Source organism: Eretmochelys imbricata, chromosome 2 (assembly GCF_965152235.1).
Source record: "Eretmochelys imbricata isolate rEreImb1 chromosome 2, rEreImb1.hap1, whole genome shotgun sequence".
Classification (NCBI taxonomy): Eukaryota; Metazoa; Chordata; order Testudines; family Cheloniidae; genus Eretmochelys; species Eretmochelys imbricata.
Window position 1 is genome coordinate 4,785,596 of NC_135573.1, and position 24,509 is coordinate 4,810,104.

Consider the following 24,509-nt stretch of genomic DNA (forward strand, 5'->3'; position numbering starts at 1 on the left):
GGCTGCAGACGAAGACGCCCTTGTGAGCGTCTAAAGGATGTGTCTGAGGAAAGTACTTTTTTATTGAAATATATAATGGTGCCACCTGAAGTGTGATTTACTACAGGGTCCACTTCTCGGACTTGATGATCTATTTCTATTAGATTTCTTTCTTTTGCTCACTTTCCCTTTAAGAGTGGCAAGTTTCTCTGTCTGCCTGACACCTTCTTAGGCTTAGGCAAAATAAATGTTGATTTTCATCGAAAGTAAGAGCATTGGAAGTACTAATTCTCCAGCGAGGCTGACAAGCTCAGCAAAAGCTGCTCAGGTTTCCACAAAGGGCTGACGATCCAGCCTCGCTCTTCCCTTTGGAAGCAGTTCAATCATCATAATGAAAAAGGGGCTTCTTATCCTAGCTTTCGCTAACTAGAAATTATATACCTGGTTCCCGGAAGATAGATTGCATTGCTCCCGAAATACAGAGGGTGGTATAGAGTGAAGGCACGCACAATGCGGCACAAGATTGATCACACAATTTGCAGAATCTACCATGCACAAAAAAAGAGAATATATTTTTGTTTGCAGTTGTCGGGTCTCTCTGTCACTGGGCAAAGGGGGCAAGATGTGGAAGAGGACAGAGGTAAAATTCAGCCCCTTTGTTGAGTTTTGACCAATGTATTGTAGGATCGCACAGAAATTAATTCCAACCCTGTCAACTGGTTGTTAAAAGAATGACTGTGGAGCCTGTTGTTCCAGTCAGTGCAGGCTTTCCATCCTCTGGATGTTCCCTTATTTGGCTGAATTCCCCATGAGCATTAGATTACATTGTATTTAAAAGCAATTGTTCATTTAGATGGGTTAGGGTTTTAAAAACTTTTTATTGCTTTGGAGATCATTAATATACTTCGGATTTCTCAAAGTGGAAGCAAAACTTTTTCAATGGCCCCATGTGTCTCCTGGAGAGGAATCGGGAGACCCAGGTTCAAGTCCCTGCTTTGCCACAGACTGTCTGTGTGACCGTGGGCAAGACATAGGCCCAGAACCTCAAAGGTATTTGGGCGCCGAGCTTCCAATCAGCTTCCCATGTGTACAATGTGGATAACAGCACTGCCCTGCCTCCCAGGGGTGTGGGGAGGAGAAATACATGAAAGATTATGAATTGCTTTGAAATCTACTGGTGAAAAGCTCCATAGAAGAGCAAGGGATTATTGTGTAATTTACCCCCTGACAGATTTGAAGCCTGTTTGACACTGATTCACATACAGGCTTGAGGGGAGGCCAGGGCTAGTACTTATAAGAAAAAGCCCTCTCCCCTATGGTCCTGGGGAGGTCTGAAATGTATTTGTGCAAGAACCTAAGCAATGAATGTGACAAAGGGGCGCAAATACCCCAGAAGCTCTAAAGAGAGCACCTGTGTCCTACGGGGAACCTGCCTGTAGGTTTCAGTGGGGCTCCACGGAGGTGTTACAGGTCTACCGGCATGGATTAGATTGCAGGATCGGGGGGTAGGAAGGATGGCCAGTGTTTAGGGCAATAGCTGGGGACTCGAAGACTGGGGAATCAGTTTCCTGCTCTGCCACAGATTTGCTGGGTGACCTTGGGCAAGTCCCAGAACCTCTCTGTGCCTCAGTTCACCATCTGTACAATGGGGATAATAGTGGGGTGCTGTGAGGGTCAAATCCATTAATGACTGCGAGGTGGTCAGATGCTGTGGTGATGTGAGCCATGGAAGTATACCCCTCAGGGCCTGACAGTGCGTTTGAAAAGTGGTAGATTGACCATTCCGATGCTAACTCAACACCCGAGGATGGAGGTGATGCAGCTAGTTTAGGCGAATGGGGATGTGTTGGAAATGACTGGTCTTGCCATTCACTCAGCAGTCGTAGGCCTACGGTGCCTAGTCCAACTCACATTAAAGTCAGTGGGAGCCTTTTCTTCTTCAAAGCGCTGTGCCACGATTGAACCCTCACAGAGTCCCTTTGAGGGAAGTAAATATTATCTCCCCTCTTGCTTCTTGTAGCTAGGTAAACTGAGGCAGGGAGATAAAGGGGTTTTTCTCAAGGCAATGGCTAGAGTCAGTGTCAGAACTTAGAAATTGGTTTCAACATAAAAACAGCTTCTCACTTGTTTTGAATTTTGTGTATTTTGAAGCATTAGTTGAGGCACTTGTGGATGCTAAGTTAATTATATACTAAAATTTATACAGGGAAAGCACCAAGTAATCTTTAAAACCAAGTATATACAATATAGAACCAACCATAAACCCAGCCAAACTATTTAAAAATCTGCACAACCATCGGGAAGCTAAATGTAGTAAACAAAAGTTTTGTGAAGATGTTTTCAAAAAATCTCTAAATTTCTCCGTCCGTTATATTTATCATTTAAATAGCTCTTTGCAAGTTCAGAGTACTGAACTGGTATTAGCTAACAACGTCTCACAGCTCTGCTCTGAGGTAACTGAGTTGTTTAATATTATCCCCGTTTTCCTTTGAAACTGATCAAACGAAAAACTTGTATACACAGCGCATTGTTAACTCGTAGGACTCACTGCCACAAGGTGTTAAAGTCCTGTTCTATTCAAGTGGGTGCTGGGGAAACTATAACAGAAGAAGAAATGTTTGGTTTCAGAGTAGCAGCCGTGTTAGTCTGTATTCGCAAAAAGAAAAGGAGTACTTGTGGCACCTTAGAGACTAACAACTTTATTTGAGCATAAGCTTTCGTGAGCTACAGCTCACTTCATCGGAGAAGAAATGGAAGTGAAGGCTGGAAAAGAGCCCTAAACAGGTGGGAAAAGGGATGGAGAAGAGAAGAAAGGAAGGAAGACTGAGTTAGACAAATAAAAACCAACAAAGAGGGTACTAGGAGATCCATGGAAGGCTTCCAGCCATGTTGGTGGGATGATGTGTAGTACTGGATGCCCTGGTCTCATGTCTTCCCCCTTTAGGGCCTAGGTTGCTCATTCCAGAAAACATTTACTCTCCCTTGTGTGCACTATGTAAAAAATGTCATGACTGGCTCAGAAGTACAGTGAACGAAACTTGCCACTGCTGCCAGGCCACTGTATGAGATGGAGGAGTCTACATGCAGGGGATTGGTAATTAAGCCTTTAACCTCGAGGTTGCAGGTTCAAATCTAGCTGTGGTCAGTTCTGACCAAAAGCAGTTGCCAGGACTGAGCGCCATTTCTGGCAGATCAGCATCCATGTGACGGAAACCACCATTATGATGCACACTTGGAGACACCTTGTTGGTCCTTCGTTCAAAGGTTGAATGGGTCGTGGAGAGAGCTCCCCTTTGCCTCCTAGAGTGGGTTCAGACAGCTCCCTGCTGGGTTAGCATTGGGCAGAGCACACATTATCTGTGTTGTACCACTTCACCCTCCAGAGCTACTAGTCTGATATCTTTGCTGCCACCAAAGGCTGTTGGGATAATCAGGTGCTTTATAACTGCCAAGGAGTTCTGTGACCCATTGGGAAGGGAGGAGCCACTGGACTGGAGGGCAAGTGGACTCAGAGACTGGATTAAAGCTTTCACCCCTTTCACTTTTGGAATTTCAGTAGCAGTAAACATCACTTCTCTCACCATGTGTCTCTTCAGTCCCCCTGCTGCCTGGGGAGACCAAGTAGAAATAATTTCACTCATCGTAGTGGTTTCTCTGATCTGACTACTACTAATTGCAGCGGTGTAATCATGATTTAGCAATCATCTGAAGTGTTAAGTCTGGATGTCACCTGCTCTTTGTTGGGATCACCTTGTACCTGCCCATGCTGGGCTAGTGGGAGCTGTTTACATTCTCAACTGTGTACTAAATACAAAAAAAAAGTTTATCCCATGTCAAAGCTTCCCTGAATCTTGGATCATTCCTGCTGTGCTTTGGAAAGTGTGAAAAGTGTGTTAAAGGGGATGACAGAGAGCCTTTATTGGGGAAGATAGGATCGCAGATCAGTAAAAATCTTAATACAATTTTTGTCCCTCCAAGATGACAAATAGTTTTTCCCAGTTGTTTTTTGGTGTTAAATTCCCTCTCCTCTGTTTGAGATTCATAATTAAGATCAAGCCGCACATAGATAAGAATTTTAGCGATTAACATCCCATCAGAGCCTCTTGGGGGGAAGTGACAGGTGATTTTACAACATGCCTCTAAGAATTTCATAGCTCCTCATAAAAAATAAATAAATACCCCCTCCCCGAATTTATGGCAGTGGGTCTGATGCTGGGTGCTGTCCTTCAGCAGAGGAAGGAAACATACAGCATGATTAAATACACCTCCCCTGCAGATGGCTAAGAAAACACAGCTGATAGGAATGGTAAATACATTCTCTTAAGGTAAGTATCCTCTATAGACTGACTCTCTTGAATCATGTGGTCTTCACTCAGTTTATTTTATTCTACACCATCTTCCGGCATAAACTAACCTGTCAATATTATCGTTCAGAAATATTGCCAGGCTAGTTTTGCAACAATAAATCTTAGTTTGGTTTGTTTGTTTGTTTAATTTCAAGCCTTGGATGGGGGGGGGGTTGCCTCTGCTCTTCCCCTCAATTCCCCTGTCCCCAGCTCCCTCTCCACCACTAATTAGTCCATCTGAAGTGGATTGAGTCAGATGGCTTGACTGCAGCTCTCGTTGGAGGCTCCCGATTTTAGTCCTTTGTAGTGCAGATTCACTGAGATCTTGCAGACTCTGCTTTTGCCATCAGATGTTGCTTGCCTCCACCTTTCTTCCGCCCAGTAAGTGCAGTGCTTGTGAGTTTCACAGATGGGTTTCCATTCAATCAATGCTGTATGTTAATTGTTCTGTCTTACTCAAGCATTGGAAATGCGGACTTTGTAACCTACATGCCATTCTCCTCTTCACTCCCTCGCTCCCTGACCATCCTTTTGTCTCCATACCCTGACCGGTCCAGTCTTATTTGGGTTATTTAAAGTACTGGTAAGGAGGTTTCTGGTGGCTTATCTTCCAACCAGGAGAGAGCAGACTTTGTGGTGTGGATGTTCATAGCTCAGGAAAGTGTAGACAAGAAGTTTGATCTGGTAAATCAAATGCTTGGAAGCAGATCTCCTGGGTTCTGTTCCCAGCACTGTCGTTGACTCAGCATGTGACCTTGGGCAAATCACTTCCCCTCCCTGTACCTGTGAAGCGGGGATAATAGTCTATCTCCCAGAGAGAACCAGTGTTTGTAAGTCACACTGAGATCCTTGGATGGAAGATGCTACATAAGCACCAAAGTATTATCATTTTAGTCAAGTGCTTTTAGGGCCTTTCTGCAGTAGGGATAGACTGGAAAAGGTGCCCCTATACAAGCATGTAAATGCCCCGGTATATGATACTGCCCTTGGGGAGGGGGGTGGACCATGGGATTGGTTGTTTCTCTGCCACTGTGCCTTTAAAGCTGTCTTAGTCCACTAAGGTGACTAATTGCCGAGTCCCCAGTGACTGCTGTGCGTCCCTCTGATGTATGGGTGTTATATTAAGGGTGGAAAGGTGCTAAATGAGCCCTCTTTGTTTTACATAAATTAGCTCAAAAGTCATGAATCAATGCCACCGACACCCTGAGGATGTTTGGTTGCCAAGTTTAACAGGAAAGACAAATAAGACTTCCCCACCCCTGCCCACATGAGTCACTGGGGGGCCAAGTGGGCTGAGGCACCTGACGTGACCCGTAATCATGTTCCCCCCTCATCACATGAAACCTCAGCAGAGTCCGAGGGAGGAATCCCCTGAATGCAAGGCGGCATTTTAGTGGACGGTCCTCCAGGGGCTGTGACCTCCGGTGCTTAGGTTAAGGTCTGTTGTGTTAATGGTATGGGGTCTCCCGCCCTTCTGCCCTTGGGGCTTGGAAACCTGAACCCCTGTAGCATCGGCACGCCAAGAAATTTAAACCCGCTACCCCTCCAGAGGGTGAGCTCCAGGGCCGGGAGCCATCTGCTCCCCTTGCCTATGGGATTCTTAGCTCACCACTCTCCTGCAGTCTTCACCGGTGCAGCATGCGGGCCCACACAAACCCAAGCATCCCTTTCCAATTGTGCATTTGTCTAACGAAGCAGCAAATTCCTGATCGCCCCAGAGACTCCCTTGACCACGTCCATCCCCGACTGTGTTCCTGTGGGAGGGCCATTTGTTTCTACACATTCAAAACTCTTATTCTCTCATCCCCCCTCAGCTCGCCGGCGTGCAAGCTGTAATGCTTTTCTAATCCGCATCCTGAGCGCTCTCTTGTGGCCTCTGGGTCCAGGCCTCCTGCCAGATGCGGACGCTGTCCGCAGGAATGGCCAGCTGTACAGCCCAGCACCCATCGTGCTTGGGAACAGGGTAACTGTATCCTACTGGCTTCCAGCAGAGCGGCCTGTGAGAGGAGCCTCATTCCTCGGGATTCCTAGAACTGCGGAATTCCAGCCAGCAGGCTGGAGCCGGTGTGCGCAGAGCTCAAGCCTTGCAACTTTGTGTCCCATCTGACGAGCTCTTGGGAGCAGGGAAGGGAGTGGGGAGGGAGTAAAATGAGCTCAGGAGGGCCCGGGAGTCCTTCACTGTGGAAACGCTGCTCCCACAGTTTACGCTTAGCGCTAAAGCAGGGACTCCGGGAGCATGGCCTGCAACCTAAATGCAGCCTGCACCTGCCCTTCTCTTTAATACTCAGGGTTCAGCTCAGGATGGAGAGTTGCGCAGCGTAACTGGTTTCTGTGAGCTGCACCCACACACTGAAGGCAGGACAGCTGCAGCCTGCTCCGTTATGTGCATGTTAGGGTAGCACTTGCTTGGGCATTGGCTTTGATCTAATACTCCCTGTCTCTGGGGATGGCCCATATCTGCTTTGGTCTACAATGGTCCTACCTCTCTGGTTCCAAGGGGACTTACTTCACCAGGGCAGGGTGAAGAGGGGACTTTCCAGCAGGAGCCACCGATGGTATTGGCCCTCCTCCTCCCTGGGGGGCGGGTCTGTTACCCAGTACATTTTGGAGCTGTCTAAGCATTTCCTGGGCTGATGGCTGAGAGGTTCTGTGTCCCCATGGGAAAGTGCCCCATGGGCTGTGGCGCGAGGGCCACAAGGCAATCTTGTTTCCACTGTTAATGCACGGTACTGAGAGGTACTTAAGGAGATTTCAGCTGATCAGGAGGGGTGGCCAAATGCTTTTAGGTGGTAATTCACTCCAGGCATCAGAACACTTGGCTCTTTGGTCACTTCCCAAGTGGTCCAGGAAGTGTTGAGTGGCAGAGCCAAACTATTCCAGTGCACCGATGCAGGGTAATAGACGCCGTACAAAATGCAGAGGGCTCTGCCGAGCCCCTGACATCCGGAAGCTGGAAAATTTGGCCCAGCCTTTTGCACAGATCATCATTCTCCATTCCTGTCCCTGATCTTTCCCTCTCTTCCAGCTCAACAGCTGGTGGTCTCTTGCATCTGGCTGACTCGCAAGGGGTGCTGGCACCAGACCAAGAAGAGGCCACAGAGCAGGGAAATGGCCTTTTGGAGGGGTGCCTGCGAATTGAGGCCTATATCCTGGCCAGCAGTGACTCTGACTGAAGGGTCATAGTGGACAAAGAACGGAACACGAGCTCCAAACGCAATGCCGTGGCAAAGAGCTAATGCTACCCTGGGACCAGGGAGTGGAGTTTGTATACAGCGTTGGTGAGACCAGTGCTGGAGACTGCATCCAGTTTTGGTGTCCACATTTTTAAAAGAGTGATGAAAAATTGGAACGGGTGCAGAGAAGAGCCACAAAAAGGACTCGAGGGTTGGAAAAATGCTTTACAGTGAGAGACTTCTAGTTCAGTCCGTTTAGCTGATCAAAAAGAAGATCAAGAGGTGATCTGATTACACGGGGAGAAAATACCAGGTACTAAAGGGCTCTTTAATATTTCAGAGAAAGAACCAGTGGCTGGAAGCTGAAGCCAGACAGATTAAGTTAGAAATAAAACACAATTTTGAACAGCAAGGGTGATTAACCATTGGAACGAACCACCAAGGGAAGCAGTGGATTTTCTATCTCTGGGCTCTGTCCTTAGTCCCCTTCTCCCGCTACACCTTGTCTCTGGGTAATTTCATCTGCAAACACAAATTCAACTACTGTCTCTATGCTGATGACTCGGATCTACTTCTCTGCTCCAGGTCTGCCACCTTCTGTACAAACTAGTCTCAGCCTCTCTTTGTCCATCTTGTAGATGTCTAGACATGAGCTGAAGCTCAGTGTGGCTAAAGCAGAGCTCCTAATCTACCTCTCCGCCTCCCCACCCCTGCCCAAACCCAAGCCTCCCTGCTACCTACTTTCTTGACCACTGTGATCAACAGCACCATCCTGCCTGTCACTCGGGCCCGGAACTTGGGCGTCATCTTCGATTCTGACCCCTATGTAGGTCCAAACATCCACTCTCTGTCTAAGCCTTGCAGATTTGTTCTGCATAACATCTGTAAGGTCCAGCCTTTCCTATCCACCCACATAGAGAAAGCTCTTGTCCAAGCTCTCATTGTCTTGAGTCTCAGTTACTGCAACATCCTGTTCTCTGGCCTTGACGAAGACAACCTTGCCCCACTCCTATCGATTGAGAATATCCATTCTCCTAGCCCGTCGCTCGGACCATCCTTGAGCCCTTCTCTTTGCCTCCCTCCACCGGTGACTCCCCCTTCTCTAGCCCTTCAAACAAGCGGCTTGTCTTCACTTTCACTTCTTGGCCTGTGCCCGCTCTACCTACCCTCTCAGTCAGTAGCGCAACGCCAGCATCTATTGCCCAATTGCTAAATTTTCAAACAAGCCCTCTAGAGCTTTCTCCCACGTTGTCCCTGACACCTGGGAGGAACTTCCTGTAAACTTCTGCAAAGCCCCTTCACTGTTCACATCCCTCCTTAAAACTCTCCTTTGCTGTGATGCCACCAAGAATCATGACAACAGTTAAGCTGCTGGCGTCCTGAGCCCACTGTCTCGCACCCTGTCCAATATTGGGTCATGGTTTCATTGTACTCCTCTGTCTGTCTCCATCTGTTGTCTCTTGTCTTATACTTAGATTGTCAGCTCTGTGGAGCAGGGGCTGTCTGTTTCTTCTGTGTTTGTCCAGAGCCTGGCACAATGGGTCAGGACCGTGACTCCTAGGTGCTACGACAGTACAAATGACAATGAATAATAATCTCCCGGTGTCTTTAAGGCAGGACTGGTTGCAGTTCTGGAAGAGATGCTTTAGCCAAATACAAGTAAATGGACTTAGTACAAGGGTGAAGTTCTGGGCCTGTGTTATCCAGGAGGTCAGATTAGCTGATCTAATGGTCTGTACTGGCCTTAAAATCTATGAATACCCATCAGAGCAGAGGAAGATCAAAGGGTTCAGCAGCTGTGATGCCTCGGGACCAAACTCATCTCTCACAGCCCAGGGCAATGGTTGATTCATGTCTTCTAACCCAGTGTTTCTCAACCTAATACCAGGGACTGGCTGGCTGCCTTCCTAAACTGCATCAGGGAGATCTTCGGGGCCGGGGCTGTTCCACGGACCAGTCATTGAGACACACTGTTCTGGATGGAGCAGGACACGTGGACTCATATGGATCAGTTGGAAGGAATCAATTTAGATTGGGGGTTTCTCAAGCTTCATTGCACCGCAACCCCCTTCTGACAACAAAACTTACTACACAACCCCAAGAGGGGAACTGAAGCCTGAGCCTGCCCGAGCCCTGCCAAAGCCAGAGCCCCACCACCCCGGGTGGGAGGGACCAAAGACCAAGGGCTTCAGCCCCAGGAAGGGGCCTGTAACCTGAGCCCCACCACCCAGGGCTGAAGCCCTCAGTCTTCGGCCCTGGGCAGTGGGGCTTGGGCTTCGGCCCCAGAAAATCTAATCCCAGCCCTGGTGACCCCATTAGAACGGAGCCCCGACCCACAGTTTGAGAGCCACTGATCTAGATACGTTATAGTGTTGCCCGATTTGCACAAACAATATCCCCAACTCCTGTATTGCATCCAAAGCGTCAGCCCGATGTTCTAGGGGCGCCGGATTTCTATTGCTGAGTTGTCATTGCTGTGCAGTAAAATAGATCAGATGTCCCGAACTCCCGGAAACACCACCTCATCCCAGCTCTTTCTGCAGGTGAGCTCTTGTGTGCTGAGCTGTTCTCCCCTTTGCTGCACAGCCGTGGTGTGCGGCTTTCGGCTGGGTGTTTCCTGGGCTGTGCCCTACAGCTGTGTTCCCACCTTCACTCGGGCGCTGGCAGTGTGTGGCTGGGGGCAAAGCAGCAGGATTTTCCCCAGGTTTCCATCCCGGTTGTTGGAATTCAGACAGGCCCTGTTTTCTGCACTGTATTTTGAGTTCACAGCAGCTGGGTGTAGAACTGTCCCTGCCTCAAGCTGCCCTTGTTACACCCCCAGAACACCCTGGAGTTAACTCTTTGCTCACTGGTGCTCAGATGCAGCTTCCAGCCCCTGCCACTATGTAGTTCTCAGAGCACTCAGACAATGTTAGTCCCTCAGTTTGAAGGAGCCCCCCCTTTAATTCCTCTTTGGAGCATTTCTCCCCATGCTGGGGACTTGGCCAGCCCCTGACCTACTGCCCATTGCAACTTCTCGGGGACCCAGATCCCTGGGGGAGCTGGAACTGATGAATGCTTTGCTGCCCTGCTTGTCACGGCTTGGCGATCCCATTGATCCTGGGGTGAGTAGGGCCAGGGAGTAGAACTGAGGGGGGGTTGGGGAACCTGGGAGCATTTGTAGGGAGGTGAGTATGCGGGGAGGGGATTCAGATAGGTGTGTATATGCAGGGGTAGGTGTGTGTGCATGTGAGTGGGCACAGATAGGTGTGTGTATGGAGGTGTGGGAGTGTGTGTGTGAGTGGGCACAGATAGGTGTGTGTATGGAGGTGTGGGAGTGTGTGTGTGAGTGGGCACAGATAGGTGTGTGTATGGAGGTGTGGGAGTGTGTGTGTGAGTGGGCACAAATAGGTGTGTGTATGGAGGTGTGGGAGTGTGTGTGTGAGTGGGCACAGATAGGTGTGTGTATGGAGGTGTGGGAGTGTGTGTGTGAGTGGGCACAGATAGGTGTGTGTATGGAGGTGTGGGAGTGTGTGTGTGAGTGGGCACAGATAGGTGTGTGTATGGAGGTGTGGGAGTGTGTGTGTGAGTGGGCACAAATAGGTGTGTGTATGGAGGTGTGGGAGTGTGTGTATGAGTGGGTGCAGATAGGTGTGAGTATGCAGGGGATTGTGTGTACACGTGAGTGGGCGTAAATAGGTGTGCATATGCACATGTGTGAGTGGTGCAGATAGGTGTGGGGTGTGCATAAATGTGAGCGGGTGTAGATAAGTGTGCAAATGCAAGTGTGTGCATATGAGTGGGCGCAGATAGGTGTGTGTATGCGGAGGGGGTGTGAGTGGGTGCTGATAGATGTGTGTATACGGGGGGAGGTGTAAGAGTGGGTGCAGATAGGGGTGTGTATGCAGGGGGAGGTGTGTGAGTGGGTGCAGATGGGTGTGTATATGCATGTGTGTGAGTGGGTGCAAATCGGTGTGGGAGCGTGCGTACATGTGAGTGGGTGCAGATAGGTATGTAACTGGGGGTGGGGAGGACACATTTAAAAAGTAGTTCAGAGCTCAGAGAGAGGGGAAAGCAGGAGGGACAGGAAATATAGCAGAGCAAATAAAGAAACCAATGTTAGCTCCTTGCGTGCTGGACAGTTAAGGAGGGTGTCTGTCCCCTAAGCCCAGGGCTGCACCCTAACCTGTATATAATGAGCAGAAAGGAGGGAAGCAGGCAGGGCAGATAAGGAAAAGAGGGAAGAGCACACGTTCAGACGCTGCAGAAAATGACATGGGCGTTACAATGTGGAGAAAAACATAAAGAAAAGCCCATCTCTGTTTGCAAAGTGTATGAGCCAGCAAGCGAACTGGTAATGCACCGTTAAACAGAGCAGTACAAGGTGGAGACCTGTCGCTTCACCTGGGCTAGCAGGCTTAGTCCTGGGGTAGCAAGTGCTGTCATTGGCATTCAGGCTGCTCCACCTTCCCCCTCCCCAGCAGTCCTCCTCCATGGTAGCACAGAACTGAAGGCAGTTGCTTCTTGGAAGCTGGAGGATTTACACTCTGAGGGGCCCACAAAGTCACTCTTATAATGTCCTTATTGAGTTGTTAATAGATATTGGCCGTGTCATGTCAGCCTACCCCTTGGCAAAGGTGAGCGTCAGCTGTTTGATGTAGCAGCAGATTATTTGAAATGAGGTGGTGCCTTCTGATGAGGTTGATTGTCTTGTACCTAAAGTGTGGGTGTACTGGCCCTAGGCAATGATTGTGTGGTGAAGAGATAGAAGGGGAGGAGAGTTTGGAAGAAGTGGGACTAGCTACAATAGGTGTCCATGTGATGGCTTCTCGGTGAAATGTGCTCTCGAAAGCAGAGAACTTGTCTCCCCCTGAGTCCGAGAAGGGCTTTGAACTCTCCGAAATGGCCTGTCTCAGCCTGTGTGTTGAGCAGGTGAATGCATGTCTCTAAAGCTCTGAGATCCTCAGGGGGAAGGGGCGAGAGCAGCACAAAGTGTTATTGCAAGCCACTTTCCATCCCACTCCGTGGCTGGTATCTGCGGCTGGATAAAGTTCACTCTTTAATATTAGAATGTTTAATCTCCGATGATATTAAAGAAATTATTGGAGTCCTGGGGAAGTCCCTGTGTGGCTGGGAGCAGGGAGCTCTCCGGTTTAGACACGGGCTCTATCCCCGCAGGCAATTCGTAATTTCTGCACAAGGAGCAGCTCTTTTCATCCTGTACTTTCAGAATAGAGCAGGCCCAGCAAAGTAACTGCACCTTTTGAATCCTTTGGAATCAGTGGGTGCAGGGCACTCTTGCCCTCAGTTGATAAATTCACTGCATCAGGAAATCACAGCTGTTAACATAGCCACTCAGGGACTGAGCCTGTGTAGGTCAGAGGTATCTATATCCATAGATTGGCTGATTGGTATAATTAGGTAATTAATTTAAGGCACAATCATCACTCTAATGAAAATGAATCATCCAAGCCTGGTTTCTGTAAACATCAGACCTTCTTTGTGAGCCGGCCAAAGTGGGGTTTGGGAGCGGTATCTTACAGAAGACGGAATATCGGATATTGACATCAGCACCGGAATAGCAAGAGTGGAAGAGACATCCCTGAAGAATAAACATCTGATGAGAAGCATCATAAATCTGAAGACTAAATTCCAACTCTTAAAAACTTGCATTAGGCTGGCGTTAAATTACGGCTGTGAAACGTAGACATTCAAACACCCCATAATAAACAAACTACAATCCTTCAAATGATGGTGTTACAGAAGAATTGTGAAAATATCCTGGATACACCACGTAACCAGTGAAAAGGTCTTGGAGATGACTGGAACTAGGAAAACAGTAGTTAGCAATCTTACGTAAAGAAAGATTTGATTTGCGGGATACTTTTAAGAGGTCTGTGGGCGATGCATGTTTATGGGCACTGGAAGGGAAAGTTGGTGGCGGAACAACACCAGGCAGAAAAAGAAGACCGTGAATGCGGGATGTGGTGTCCCATGTGGATCAAAACGATTATTCATCCACAAAGAGATTAGCAGAGAGCTGTACAGCATGGGCTACCATGCTTGCAAACCTCCAGAAATGGAGATGCCACATAAGAACAACAGTATCTTCCAGCCCATTGTGAAAGAACCAGAAATCGGCATTCTCAGCGGTGCTGTTTTCTGCAGCTTAGCCTTCCCTTGAAGGACTCTTGTTACCATGAGGTGTGTGTAAATCCAGGGCAGTTTGGGAAGGACGACATTTTCAGTAAGTAATGCAGGGACACAACCGCATGGCTGCTTTTGATGTCAGTGGTGAGACAAGGTGGTTAAGGTTAAAGGGATAGTTCTCTAAAAAGCCTAGAGAGCTGTTGCCATTAAAAAAACAGATAATTCCAACAGGTTCCTTGCCCCAGTATGATACACTCTTGTATGTGGTATTAGCAATGCAGGGACATACTGCAATAAGGATTGGCCAGTCCTGACTTCCTAATGCAATTGCATTGTTTTAAATGGAGCTGAAAGATATTTTCAGACCTTAATTCTTTCTCCCCATTGATGCTGTCTGTTTGCTTTCTGCATGTCACTAAAGTTGTACGATGCAACTAGACTGGTCAGTTTCACTTTATTATCATGATTATTTATGTTCCAGGAGCGCGTAGAGGCCTGAATGGAGATCAGGACCCCATTGTGCTGGTTGCTGTACAGAGACAGTGAGACACTGCCCCAGACTGCTTACAGCCTAAATAGATGAGAGACAAAAGATGGGAGGGGAAATTGAGGCACAGAGGGGGGACGGTCACTCTGCGGGTCGGTGGCAGAGATAGGAATAGAATCCAGGTCTCCAGGGTCCCCATCAAGTGCACTATCCACTGGGCAACACTGTCTCCCCATTAAGAAATATTATAACTTGGTTTCTAGTTAGGTTAGCTTCCTAGCTCTCTCATGCAGTGAGAGCAAATATTGGTTTTAAACTGAAATGAGGAAATACCCTCCCCAAAAAACATTCCCGTGTTCGTTAGATTTTTGCAACACCCGTGCAGCTCGTGCAGCCAGCCCAAGGGCACAGGGGCGTTGCAGAGAAGGAGCGTTGCTAGGATGCTCCGGGGAACAGAGAACACATCTGATGAGAGGAGACTTAAAGAGCTTGGCGGAAATGTAGCAAAAGGAAGGCTGAGAGGAGACTTGATTGCTCTCTATAAATACATGGGTGGGGGGCGGGGGATGCGAAGGAGGAGGAAGGGCTATTTAAGATGAAGAACAACGTCGGCATAAGAGCAAATGCAAATAAACTGGGCATCGATACACTGGGGCTGTAAATTAGCAGGAAGCTTCTAACCCTCAGAGTGAAGCTGCGGAGCAGCCTCCTAACACATGCAGTGGGGAGCAAACAACCGAACTGGTTGTAAGATGGAGCTTGGCAAATTTCGGACCAGGATGGTCTGACAGGGTGGCCTGCGATAGCAGGGGACTGGATTCAGTGACCCAGCAGGTCCTTTCCAATGCTCGGTTCTAATGACAGAAGCAGGATTAGAACCCAGATTCTTTCCCCTCTGTTCACACCACTGGCCCATGCCCTGTTCTCTCACTAGCCTTATAGCAGAGGCTCCTATTGTGGAAAATCTCATTTAATGATCCTGAGCTTGGCACTGCCAAGACAATCCCTGCCCCTGGCTGCTTACAGGTTAAGGCACTGCCAGGTAAGACCAGACGCATTGGGAGACCCAAGTTTAGGGTTATTTTGGTTTTCCAGTCTCTCTCCTTTCTCCTGATTTGAAGTTGGGTGGGGAGAGGTTTGCACTGGGCTGGTGTTAGAAGTGAGCCTTTCGGGAAGGTTTGCATGAGGAGAGACTAGGAACCCAGTGTGCCGGGTTTGGGAGGTGGCTCATGGATGGAGACAGCATGGAGGAAGGCGTGGCAATGGGAGTAGAAGGAAGCCAAGGGGTATGAGCAGCGGAGCAAGGGGAGCCCAAAAGATGAGCTCTAGGCCCAGGTGGGACTGAGTGGGACCCTGGGGGCTGGGCCGAGAGTGAAAATGGATGTGAACTCTCACTCTTTGCCCTGTCCCCAGTAACACTGCCTGCCCACCCCCACCTCCAGCTCAGTGAAAAAGGGTTAGTCACACTGGCTTAGCAGCAGCTGCTGCCCTGCAGCCCCACTAAATGCCACTAATTTGTTTTGGGAGTCAACCGGATGGCATCCGCCCAAGGGTTGGAATTCTCCAGTGGTTCACAGCTGCCAAGAAATATGGGCTAGTGCCGTGTTGGGGTGTGTGTGTGTGTAAGTAAAATACATACACAATTCCTAGTCAGAGCTGTAACATGGCCCTCAGTGCTCATCTAGGTGACCTTCCATTTAAGGATCCCGAAGCGCTTTGCAATCACTAGCAATGACAAGGGATAGAAATAGGATTTCCAGTGTACTGATGAGGAACCTGAGGCTCTAGAGGAAATAATGGTATTGTGTTAAGTGACGTGCCCAGGCTCATATGGCAAATGAGTAACAGAGCCAACATCAGTGCCCTAAGCTCTTACCTCTCGTCTTACCCACTAGACTGTCTAAAATGCACCCTGCATTGGCACAGCCCACAGGTAGGCAGTTTGCTCAAAGTATAGCTTCCCACGTATTAGCATTATGCTCTGCTCTGCCCAGAGCATCCATAGGCACTTTTCATAGCTCACATGAGAGACCCCGTTTTGGAAGCTGTGATTCAGTTCCCTGGCAAACAAATTGTAGGGTTGGCTAGTGGTGGGGGTCTGGTGGCCACTTCCTTCCATGCTGGGTGTCACTGCGAGGCAGCTTGTTCAGCCAGGTGTATATTGCAGTGTGCTCAGAAGGTGAGATGGCCCCTGAGCTAGCAGTTTCCTGGCCCAGCGAAGGATTTGAAGATGAGGACAGGGAGCTCTCACTGTCCTTCAGTCTAGGCTAACCCCTGATCATAGAACCGTAGAATATCAGGGTTGGAAGGGACCTCAGGAGGTCATCTAGTCCAACCCCCTGCTCAAAGCAGGACCAATCCCCAATTTTTGCCCCAGATCCCTAAATGGCCCCTTTAAGGATTGAACTCACAACCCTGGGTTTAGCAGACCAATGCTCAAACCACTGAGCTATCCCTCCCCCTGTTCTTATCACAGCGCCATTGGGGGATGGAGATCATGGCCAGTGGCTGTGCTTAGATGATGATCCATTGGCCCCCTTGTAAGATCCTTACTGGGCGTGGCCATGGAGGGAGCTCCTGCCCAGTGTCCAGGTGTGTGCTCTCAGAATCCTATTCCCCCGTGCAGGTAGGGGCCTGGCCACGGATAAGGGAGCAGAGTTTGCCCCTCTAAGCCCAAATTATACGTCTAGCATGTGTGCATAGCTATCCTCTCCAGTGCTGTGACCCCTCTGCCCTTCCCACAATGCATCTGGGGCTCACCTCTAACCACTTCCTCTGCCATAGATTTATATTCCCAAACTGCCAGCTACTAACGTCACCACAACACTCACCTTCCGCTTTCTCCTTCTCCTTCCAGGGAAGCCGCTGCAGATCAAGCCCAGGCTGTGAGGTCAGCTCCCTGGATTCAGCATCTCTCTGGCCTCTTCATGCACTGGTCCATCCAACAGTCCAGCAGCCGAACGCCTCAGGAAACGCAGCGGCCAGGCTAGGCCTGGCACCTACCTCAGGACAGCAAGATGGGAGGAGGCTTCCTCCTGATTTGTGTTCCTTTTCGATACGTTCATTTGGCCCGGAACCCGGTAACAGTAAATGTCCCAGGTTCCCCCAGCCCCGTCACACAGGGAGGCGGCTTTGTAAGCGTTTTAATTTTGGAATAAATGATCTTTTAATCTGGTTTATTTAAAACAACCCCCTTCCCAAGCCCCTGTTTAACTTCAGCTTGCCTGGTCATTCTTGAGTTAGCATGAATGAACTGTTGTGACCAGATTAGGCTAAGTGGAGCCCATTGATCATACCTGCAGCCCTTTGCACCCGGGTTCTTGGTGGTGTGTTTGGAGCTTTGCCGTTGCAGTAATTCTCCTCACAGAGATTTGAGGAAGGCACAGGGATTAAAGAAACCTAACTCTGTTTCTCTTTAGTGCCGGGAAGCCACATTGCCCAGTTGGGTATATTTCAACAGTGCTGTCTGTTAGTGGGAAATTATACTGCATGATGAGAGGCTGGAGGACTTCAGCCAGCCAAGAACTGCAGCAATTGCCTAGAAATGAGGGTGTGCGCATCTTACAACCATCAGGATAGGAATTTGTTTTGTGAGTGAGGGGTGTGCAAGGGGGCTGTGGCTTCCTGTAGCCATGTGCTTAAGGGATATGTGTGACCCAAACAGAGCAGCCACATGAGGTGAGCTCTGAAACCATTTCAGAGAAACAGTTATGCCCTTGTGCCAAAAAATATTGTGTGTTGGGGGTGGAGGGGGGGAGCATTTCTGAATGGAAATGCAAGCCCCCTAATATCTAATGCACGCGGAGGAGTCTGTTTGCTAGTGATTTGTCTGCAGCTGACAGGGCCTAAGAAAACCCTGTGGTCCCGCGGTGTGCGGTGGGGCTTTGCAGGGCGATCACCTTCTCCCATCTCTGTACCCCTCCAAGAGGAGAGGAAACCGTAAGGAGATGCAGCAAGACTAAGAGGACAGAAGGTGAAGTCTGTAGTCAGTGTGGTGGTTTCCATACCGCTGCTTTCAGTGAGCACTGCCTTGTGATCCAGCTGCTTTTCCCATCTGTATCTGGTTCATGCAAAGAGGCGAGGAAAGCAGTCTGGTTAAGTATTCCAGGGGAAAAGCGAGGCTTGTAAAAGCCAAGGATGACAGAGTATCTAGTCAGGAAAGAAAGAGGAACCGAGGACTCTGAATTAGACTTTTGTTAATGGTGATTTCTCCTCTTCTCCACTGTGGTAATAGCAGGGTGCAAGGACACAGGTATTTATGGAACATGGGCTTCCCACAAAGGATTTAGTGCCCTTCTCAATGTGTGTTGAATTCCAGGTCGTTCAGTTCAGGTCCAGGGAAAATAACCTGTTTTCTTGGTTTAGAAGCCAGCATTCTCTAATGATCTCACAGGTTCATATAATGATTGTTTAGTGTGTCAGAGACGCTCTCTGCTTAGTTCCCAAATGTACAGGCCAAATGCCCGCCTGGATAAATCCACCTCGGCCCTAAGAGGAGTTTGTAATATTCAGAGCTCCTTGGTTTCTTTATTTTTAACTGGTGTGTTTACTGTGGGTCAGACTCTAAGAAATGGAGCCCCAGTGCTGTGCTGAGAGATGATATCAACACAACAAGCATTTGGTTTAAATGTAGAGCTGACCCATACCACCCCTCAGAGCCAAACACGTTTGCACCAGCTCTGCCTTTCTCATAGGGCTCCTATTCTGATATTGGCCTGAGCCGGACCCCTGGATCCAGATACCCCAAACTTGGGACCCTTCCAAATCCAAAGTGTGATCTGGGTCTGACTTTCACTGTCTTTAAACAGGTTCAACCAAAGCCCAGCTTTGGGGCATTCAGAATCAGGATCCAGACTGAGCAGCCTCCACCTGTCTCTAGTTCAAACCAGACACATCTGCTAAAAAGAGTTTGCAACTTTTCAGCATGCGTAATGTGGATACTGAGTTGCTTGACGTTGACACATTTTGTCACGTATCCCTCTCGCCCCCCAGGAGATGACCTGGCGCTGGGAGTCCAGTTTGCATTGGTGTAAAGGTACAGTTGTCACATGCCGATGCCTTTTTCTCTCACAGTGTCTGATCATCCAACGTTGCTCCTGGAGGGTGTTAGTTACTCATCACGGTAGCATCTCTCGGTCACTTTGCATATCAAGCCAGCTGCCGTGGAGTTTGATTGAAATTTTTGCGGTGAGCAGTGAAATTTCCCCCCTTCTGTGAATCTGCCTGGCTCATCTCCTCCCTTCACCACAGAGCAACAAGCTAATAAAAGATTGATTGGAACTATAATTGCAATCTGCCGAGGTCAGCATTTCCTCCCCGGCTCCTCGCTGCACTGAGGGACGGAGGGAGCATGAGGGGGGTCGTTAGCAAACACCCAGTTGATTGTGCTGTTTTTATTTTCCCCACTCCGTTTCTTTATCTCTGTGATTTAGCATCCTGTCGATGTGTGTTCCCGCAGAGCGGAGGAGTGCTGGCCGGGCAACTTACCGAGGGCGCGGCGAGAGGAGAACTGCAGGTGCAGTTTTTCTCTTTTTTGTCTCCATCATTTTAAACTTTAGGGGGTGGAGGTGATTTTTAATGGGTGTCACTAAGTTTCCAAGGATAGTTCCAGAGATTCCTATCAAATCCAGACATTCCCATCTGATCCAGCATGCAAAAAGCACTGAGAACCCCATAAGAAATCCCAATGGCATAACCTAATCTGCAGTGAAGCCAAGGAGATCCATACAGGACATGTCACATCATGGGAGCACTAGGACCTCAAGATAGAAAGCATCTACAGCAACCAGGAAGATCCCCAGTAAAACTTCACACACAGGGAATGGTCAGTGAGAACCTTGCTTCAGTGGGGTCCCCTGGAATTAGGTCAGAGGATAGTCTAAGCATTTAGTGATAGTGGACCTTAGGGCCAAATTTGTCTCTTGGTCACACTTATGCAAGACAATGAGGGCTGAATGGGAGTATCTGAAGGCAAACTTTGGCCATCATTGCTGCTTGGGAGATAGAGGCTGGAGAAGTAACTATTATCAAGGTAAATTCACCTTATGACTAAGAGCCAGCCTCAGTTTCCCCATTAGACCTTCCTGACATGGGGAGATACAGAGGGTACAGGGCAAAGGAAAATCCTGAACTGAGAGGAAAGCACCAAGAGGGCTTGTCTCTTTCCAAACTCCTCCCTCTTCTAGTAGGATGTCCTAGTTAGTAGCTCGGTATCATTAAATGGAACTCTGGGGCAGGTGGTTTGGTTCTCATTCCTCAGATGGGCAGCCTCCATCGACACATGCAATGGGAGGTTAGCAAAATCTCTCACCCTTGTGCCTGCCAAAAGCATATGGGGTCTGCTGTGTGTAAATAAAATACAGACGCCCATATGTTCCGGCTGACTGCTGCCTAACTGACCACGTAGCCAGGGTGGGCTACTGTGCTGCCCCGGCGTCACCAGTATGCCCCCCCTGGAAACCTCTGGATTGCGAGGCATGCACAAGATTCGGTCAGCGTGTTTATCAGCGAACGGGAAGAAAGCAGAGTTTGCGTGTGAACTCGCAAATCCAGTAGCCAGGCACTTTTTATTTTCAAGGTCTTTTGGCAACATATTTCCCTGGGGGAGCTGTGCTCTCAGGTGCAGCATCCTCGGGTTCGCAGTGACAGGAGAAGGGCCTGTAATGTATTCTCTTGGGGACAGTCAGCCGCCAGATGCTTCGCCCTCAGATTTGCAGTGGTTGCAGAGGGGTCTGTAATGTCTGTGTGTCTTTCCACTAAGGTTTCAACTATTTTTTACCCCATTTTCTTGCAGGGGCGACAGAGATGCTAGGAGGCCGAGTGAAACTGAGGTCACGTAGTAAGTCAGTAGCTGGTTGAGGTTAGATCCAGGGAGTTTCTTGCCTTGATATATATTTTATAGCCAAGCTGTTATGTGTTCTGTACGGTAGAGGCTTCCTTGGCTCTGCTGGTGTTACAGGTCCCTGCTTGGACAGTTACAGGTCCCTGCTTGTCTCTTTAGTGTGACTCTGCTCTGCAGCGTTCTCCTTCCTTGACTTTATCAGGTAGAGATCATGGCTATCCCGGTCTGTACATGCCTGCCTGTGTTACCGCCATGCGATGTGTTACCTGTGAGTCAGCATCGCTGAGACATAATGTTCAACCCCGCTGGTGAACCATCCAGGCTGAGCTAACACCCAGGGCCGCTGGCTATCTCATCCATTCGTTTGCTCTGCTCCAGAGTAGGATGATGTAAGGTTAACAATCCTCTTTAGGGACAGTGGGCTTGATCCTGCAAGGTTCTGAGCACCCTCGACTCCTGGTGATGGCAGCATGTGAGGAGGGTGCTCAGCCCTTCACAGGTGGTGCTCCCCACCTCCAGCACCAGGCCCATGTTCTGCTCTAGCTCCTTGCCCCCATCTACGGCAGTGGGAATTTTGAGCCTGTTAGATTCCTTCGGGATCAATTCAGTTCAGGTGTTGGGGTGGGGATTGGCTCGTTCCTCTGCCAGGGCTTGGGATGGAGTTGATACCATGTAACCGTATCGTTTTGATTTGGTGCTTGATGTTAACGTCACTGTATTTACTTCCAGGGCAGGACAGATTCCTGTAGGGGGGAAATTATATATGCAGAGGCTTGGAAAGCTGTAGTAGCTCAGAGAGCTTCTGACTTTTCCAAGTACCAGCTGCCACTCTGAAACTTTCAGGAAGAAGCGTCTCTTTAAGGGGGCTGAGGCTGGTTGTTTATAGGGTGTGAGTTACCCTGCAGGATTTGTTCCAGGAGGGACTGACAGATAGTGTTTCGCTCAACTGCCCAGAGTATCAGCTCTCGGATCATGTACATTCACTGGCACGAAGTACAACCAAAGCTGCCATGTAACTAATTTCCAAACCCGAACGCTTTGGCACAAATCACTGCTATCTTCGTGGGCTCGCTCTGTGCTCAGTAGAGGCAGGGAGGGAGCATGGTCCAGAGGTTAGGGTAGGTGACTGGGCATCAAGAGACTTGGGTTCTATTCCCAATTCTGACTTGGGCACATGACCCCTCAGTTTCCCCATTGTGATGTCACACACCTTTGTGAAACACGGTGACATCAACAGCACTAAATGCAACCATTTGGGGTTCTCAAAAATTCTGTGATTACTGTACAACTGCCACGTGGACCCCGCTGCGTCCTGCATCCTTCGTTTGAGCGAGACAACCCGTCTAGGCATTGTCACACCCAAAGCCCTCTCATGAGGACACCTCCACCCGAGTGGTCAATGAACCCAGCACCCTGCTGCTGCCTTGCCATTGGTGCAGTCCACTGGACAGAGGTTTCACTGCACAGGATTTAAAAGGACAGATGAGAACGTTGGGCAGAAGATTCTTGAGTGCTTGACAGTTATACGTGAACCCACACTTAGTTATGCCATGTATTATAAGCCACCAAGAAGGGTCATGCTCAAAGGTTGCATGCAGATAACACAGCCCACCTAGCTCCAGCCCTCAAAAGCAAACGCCTGCTCCCTCCCTGGTGAACTGTGACACTAAAATGAAAGCCAGAGATGACTCCAGCTTTCTGTGTTACCCAGGCAGGCAATGTGGAAATGACTTTGAATTTCCCCCGTAAAAAACAATGTCCTTCCTCCATGGGTATGTCTACGCAGCAACTAGACCCCCGTGGCCGGCTTGTGCCAGGCGACTTGGGCTTGCACTGCGGGGCTGTTTCACTGCTGTGTAGACATCTGCGCTCGGGCTGGAGCCTGGGCTGTAGGACCCAGAGCTTGGGCTTAATGAAACACCCCCACAGCCTGAGTCAGCTGGCACAGGCCAGCTGCGGGTTTTTCTTTGCTGCGTAGACATACCCCGTGAGAGCCACTTGGCGTTTCCTAGTTTGTTAAGGAGCACCAAGGTTGTGGGTAGGGCTGGTCCAGAAGATCTTTAGCAAATGGAGGGGAGCCGGTGGATTTCGGAGGGGCTAAATGGTAGTCGAACTTACTTTGCGGTTGCCCGCTCTCCCCTTCCACACAGTCCGGTTATGGGCTGGGCTGCTCCCTGGTGCATGGGTACATTCAGCACATAAATGAATGGGAGCGAACCTCAGATGTAAGCTCTGAAGGCTGCAGTCAACTCCTTGCCACTGCTCCTCGTTCCAGTGCCAATGGGAAGCATCTTGGAGCATCCTCCGAATCAGGCAGCCCCAACAACTCCACTTCTCAGGCCGACTCCTCGGCTGGGGTACATCGGCACCGCTTAGACGTGTTTACGCCAGTGGGGATCCAGGTTTAATTGTGCTCTTAGTGTGTTTAAGCAGCCCAGCCTTATCGTACTGTTTTGTTTCAAGGGTGTTGGGGAAATTAGGCCAGGCCCAAGATCTTAGAAGTGAAGTTCTATAACCCCCTGAAAATATGGACTCCGACTAGAGAAGCAATTACGTCTAACTGAACTAGCAGACATGGGAATGCAGTGCCACTCAATGTGAAGGGTTCTGCCCTCGATGTCAATATGCTATCTTACTGCTTGCAAAATCAAGAGGAGCCAGAGCACTGACTTGGGCAGCATAGGATTTAAGTTAGCAGTAACAGGCTTGTGAAGCGTGAGAATCTGTGTCCATCACCGCTAGGGTGATATTCCTTGGAAGAGCCATGAAACGGAGTATGTTCAAAACTACCTTTCGCTTTGTGGTCTCTATGCTCCTGCTGGGCTTTGTTTGGTGTGAAACTCTTAGCTATGTGTTAAAGGAAGCTATTTTTAATAAAGAATTCCATAGTCACTGTTGATACTAAATGTCTTTTGTTAATTGGTGCTTTTTGATATTTAAATAAAGGTGAATGAAGAGTTTGTGCAACAAATTGCTGCTTTGTGGCTTTGCTCTTTCTCTGATGTGTGATCAAAAGTTTCTCCTTATTCCCAACGTTACCAAGGTAGTGCCTGGCTGAAAAATTTTCATCAAAACCTTTTTTTTTTTTTATGAAGCAGAAATTTTTGTCAGACCCATTCCATTTGTTGAAATTTTTCAGGTTTTTATTGACAAACCAAAAACCTGAAAAACGTTTGGCCTTTGACAACTGAAATCCCACAATGTTCAGTTTTGGGGGAGTTTTTGATAAAAACTAAAGTTCCATGAACATTTTTTGACAAAAATTTCTGCTTTGTACATTTTTAGCAGAAAATAAAATACAGTCACTTGCACAGCTCTAGTTAATGATGTCTAAATATCTAATTTCCATGAGTGTTCAGAAAAAGGAATGCATCCACAGAGTGCAGAGGACTTTATTGTACGTTTGCCTAGAAGAAGTAATATACACATACTGTATGTAGAGATTATAAAAATGTCTTGAAATTACCCAACACACAGAAGGCATTTTCCTGGGGAGACGATGTGCCAATGGTAGGTAAACCCTTCTCCCTCTGAAGAGATTCCCTTTAAACTTT

At 48.7% G+C, this 24,509-nt stretch overlaps 1 protein-coding gene across 3 annotated transcripts in view; it reads left to right on the plus strand.

The window, feature by feature from the left end:
- The window catches only part of ZC3H3 (zinc finger CCCH-type containing 3), a 356,038-nt gene extending 332,112 nt beyond the window's left edge, over positions 1 to 23,926 (plus strand). The window contains exons 12-14 of one of the 3 annotated variants that reach the window (XR_013345066.1): positions 16,972 to 19,149; positions 19,547 to 19,629; positions 20,908 to 23,926. Coding sequence is in view for 1 of the 3 variants with exons in the window: in XM_077809716.1 (XP_077665842.1) it covers positions 16,972 to 17,003 (32 nt within the window). In the remaining 2 variants the exon portion in view is untranslated. Of the gene's footprint in view, positions 1 to 16,971 lie in introns of all 3 variants that reach the window. The other 2 variants (XR_013345065.1, XM_077809716.1) reach the window with 2 other exon arrangements.
- The last annotated feature ends 583 nt before the right edge of the window (positions 23,927 to 24,509 follow it).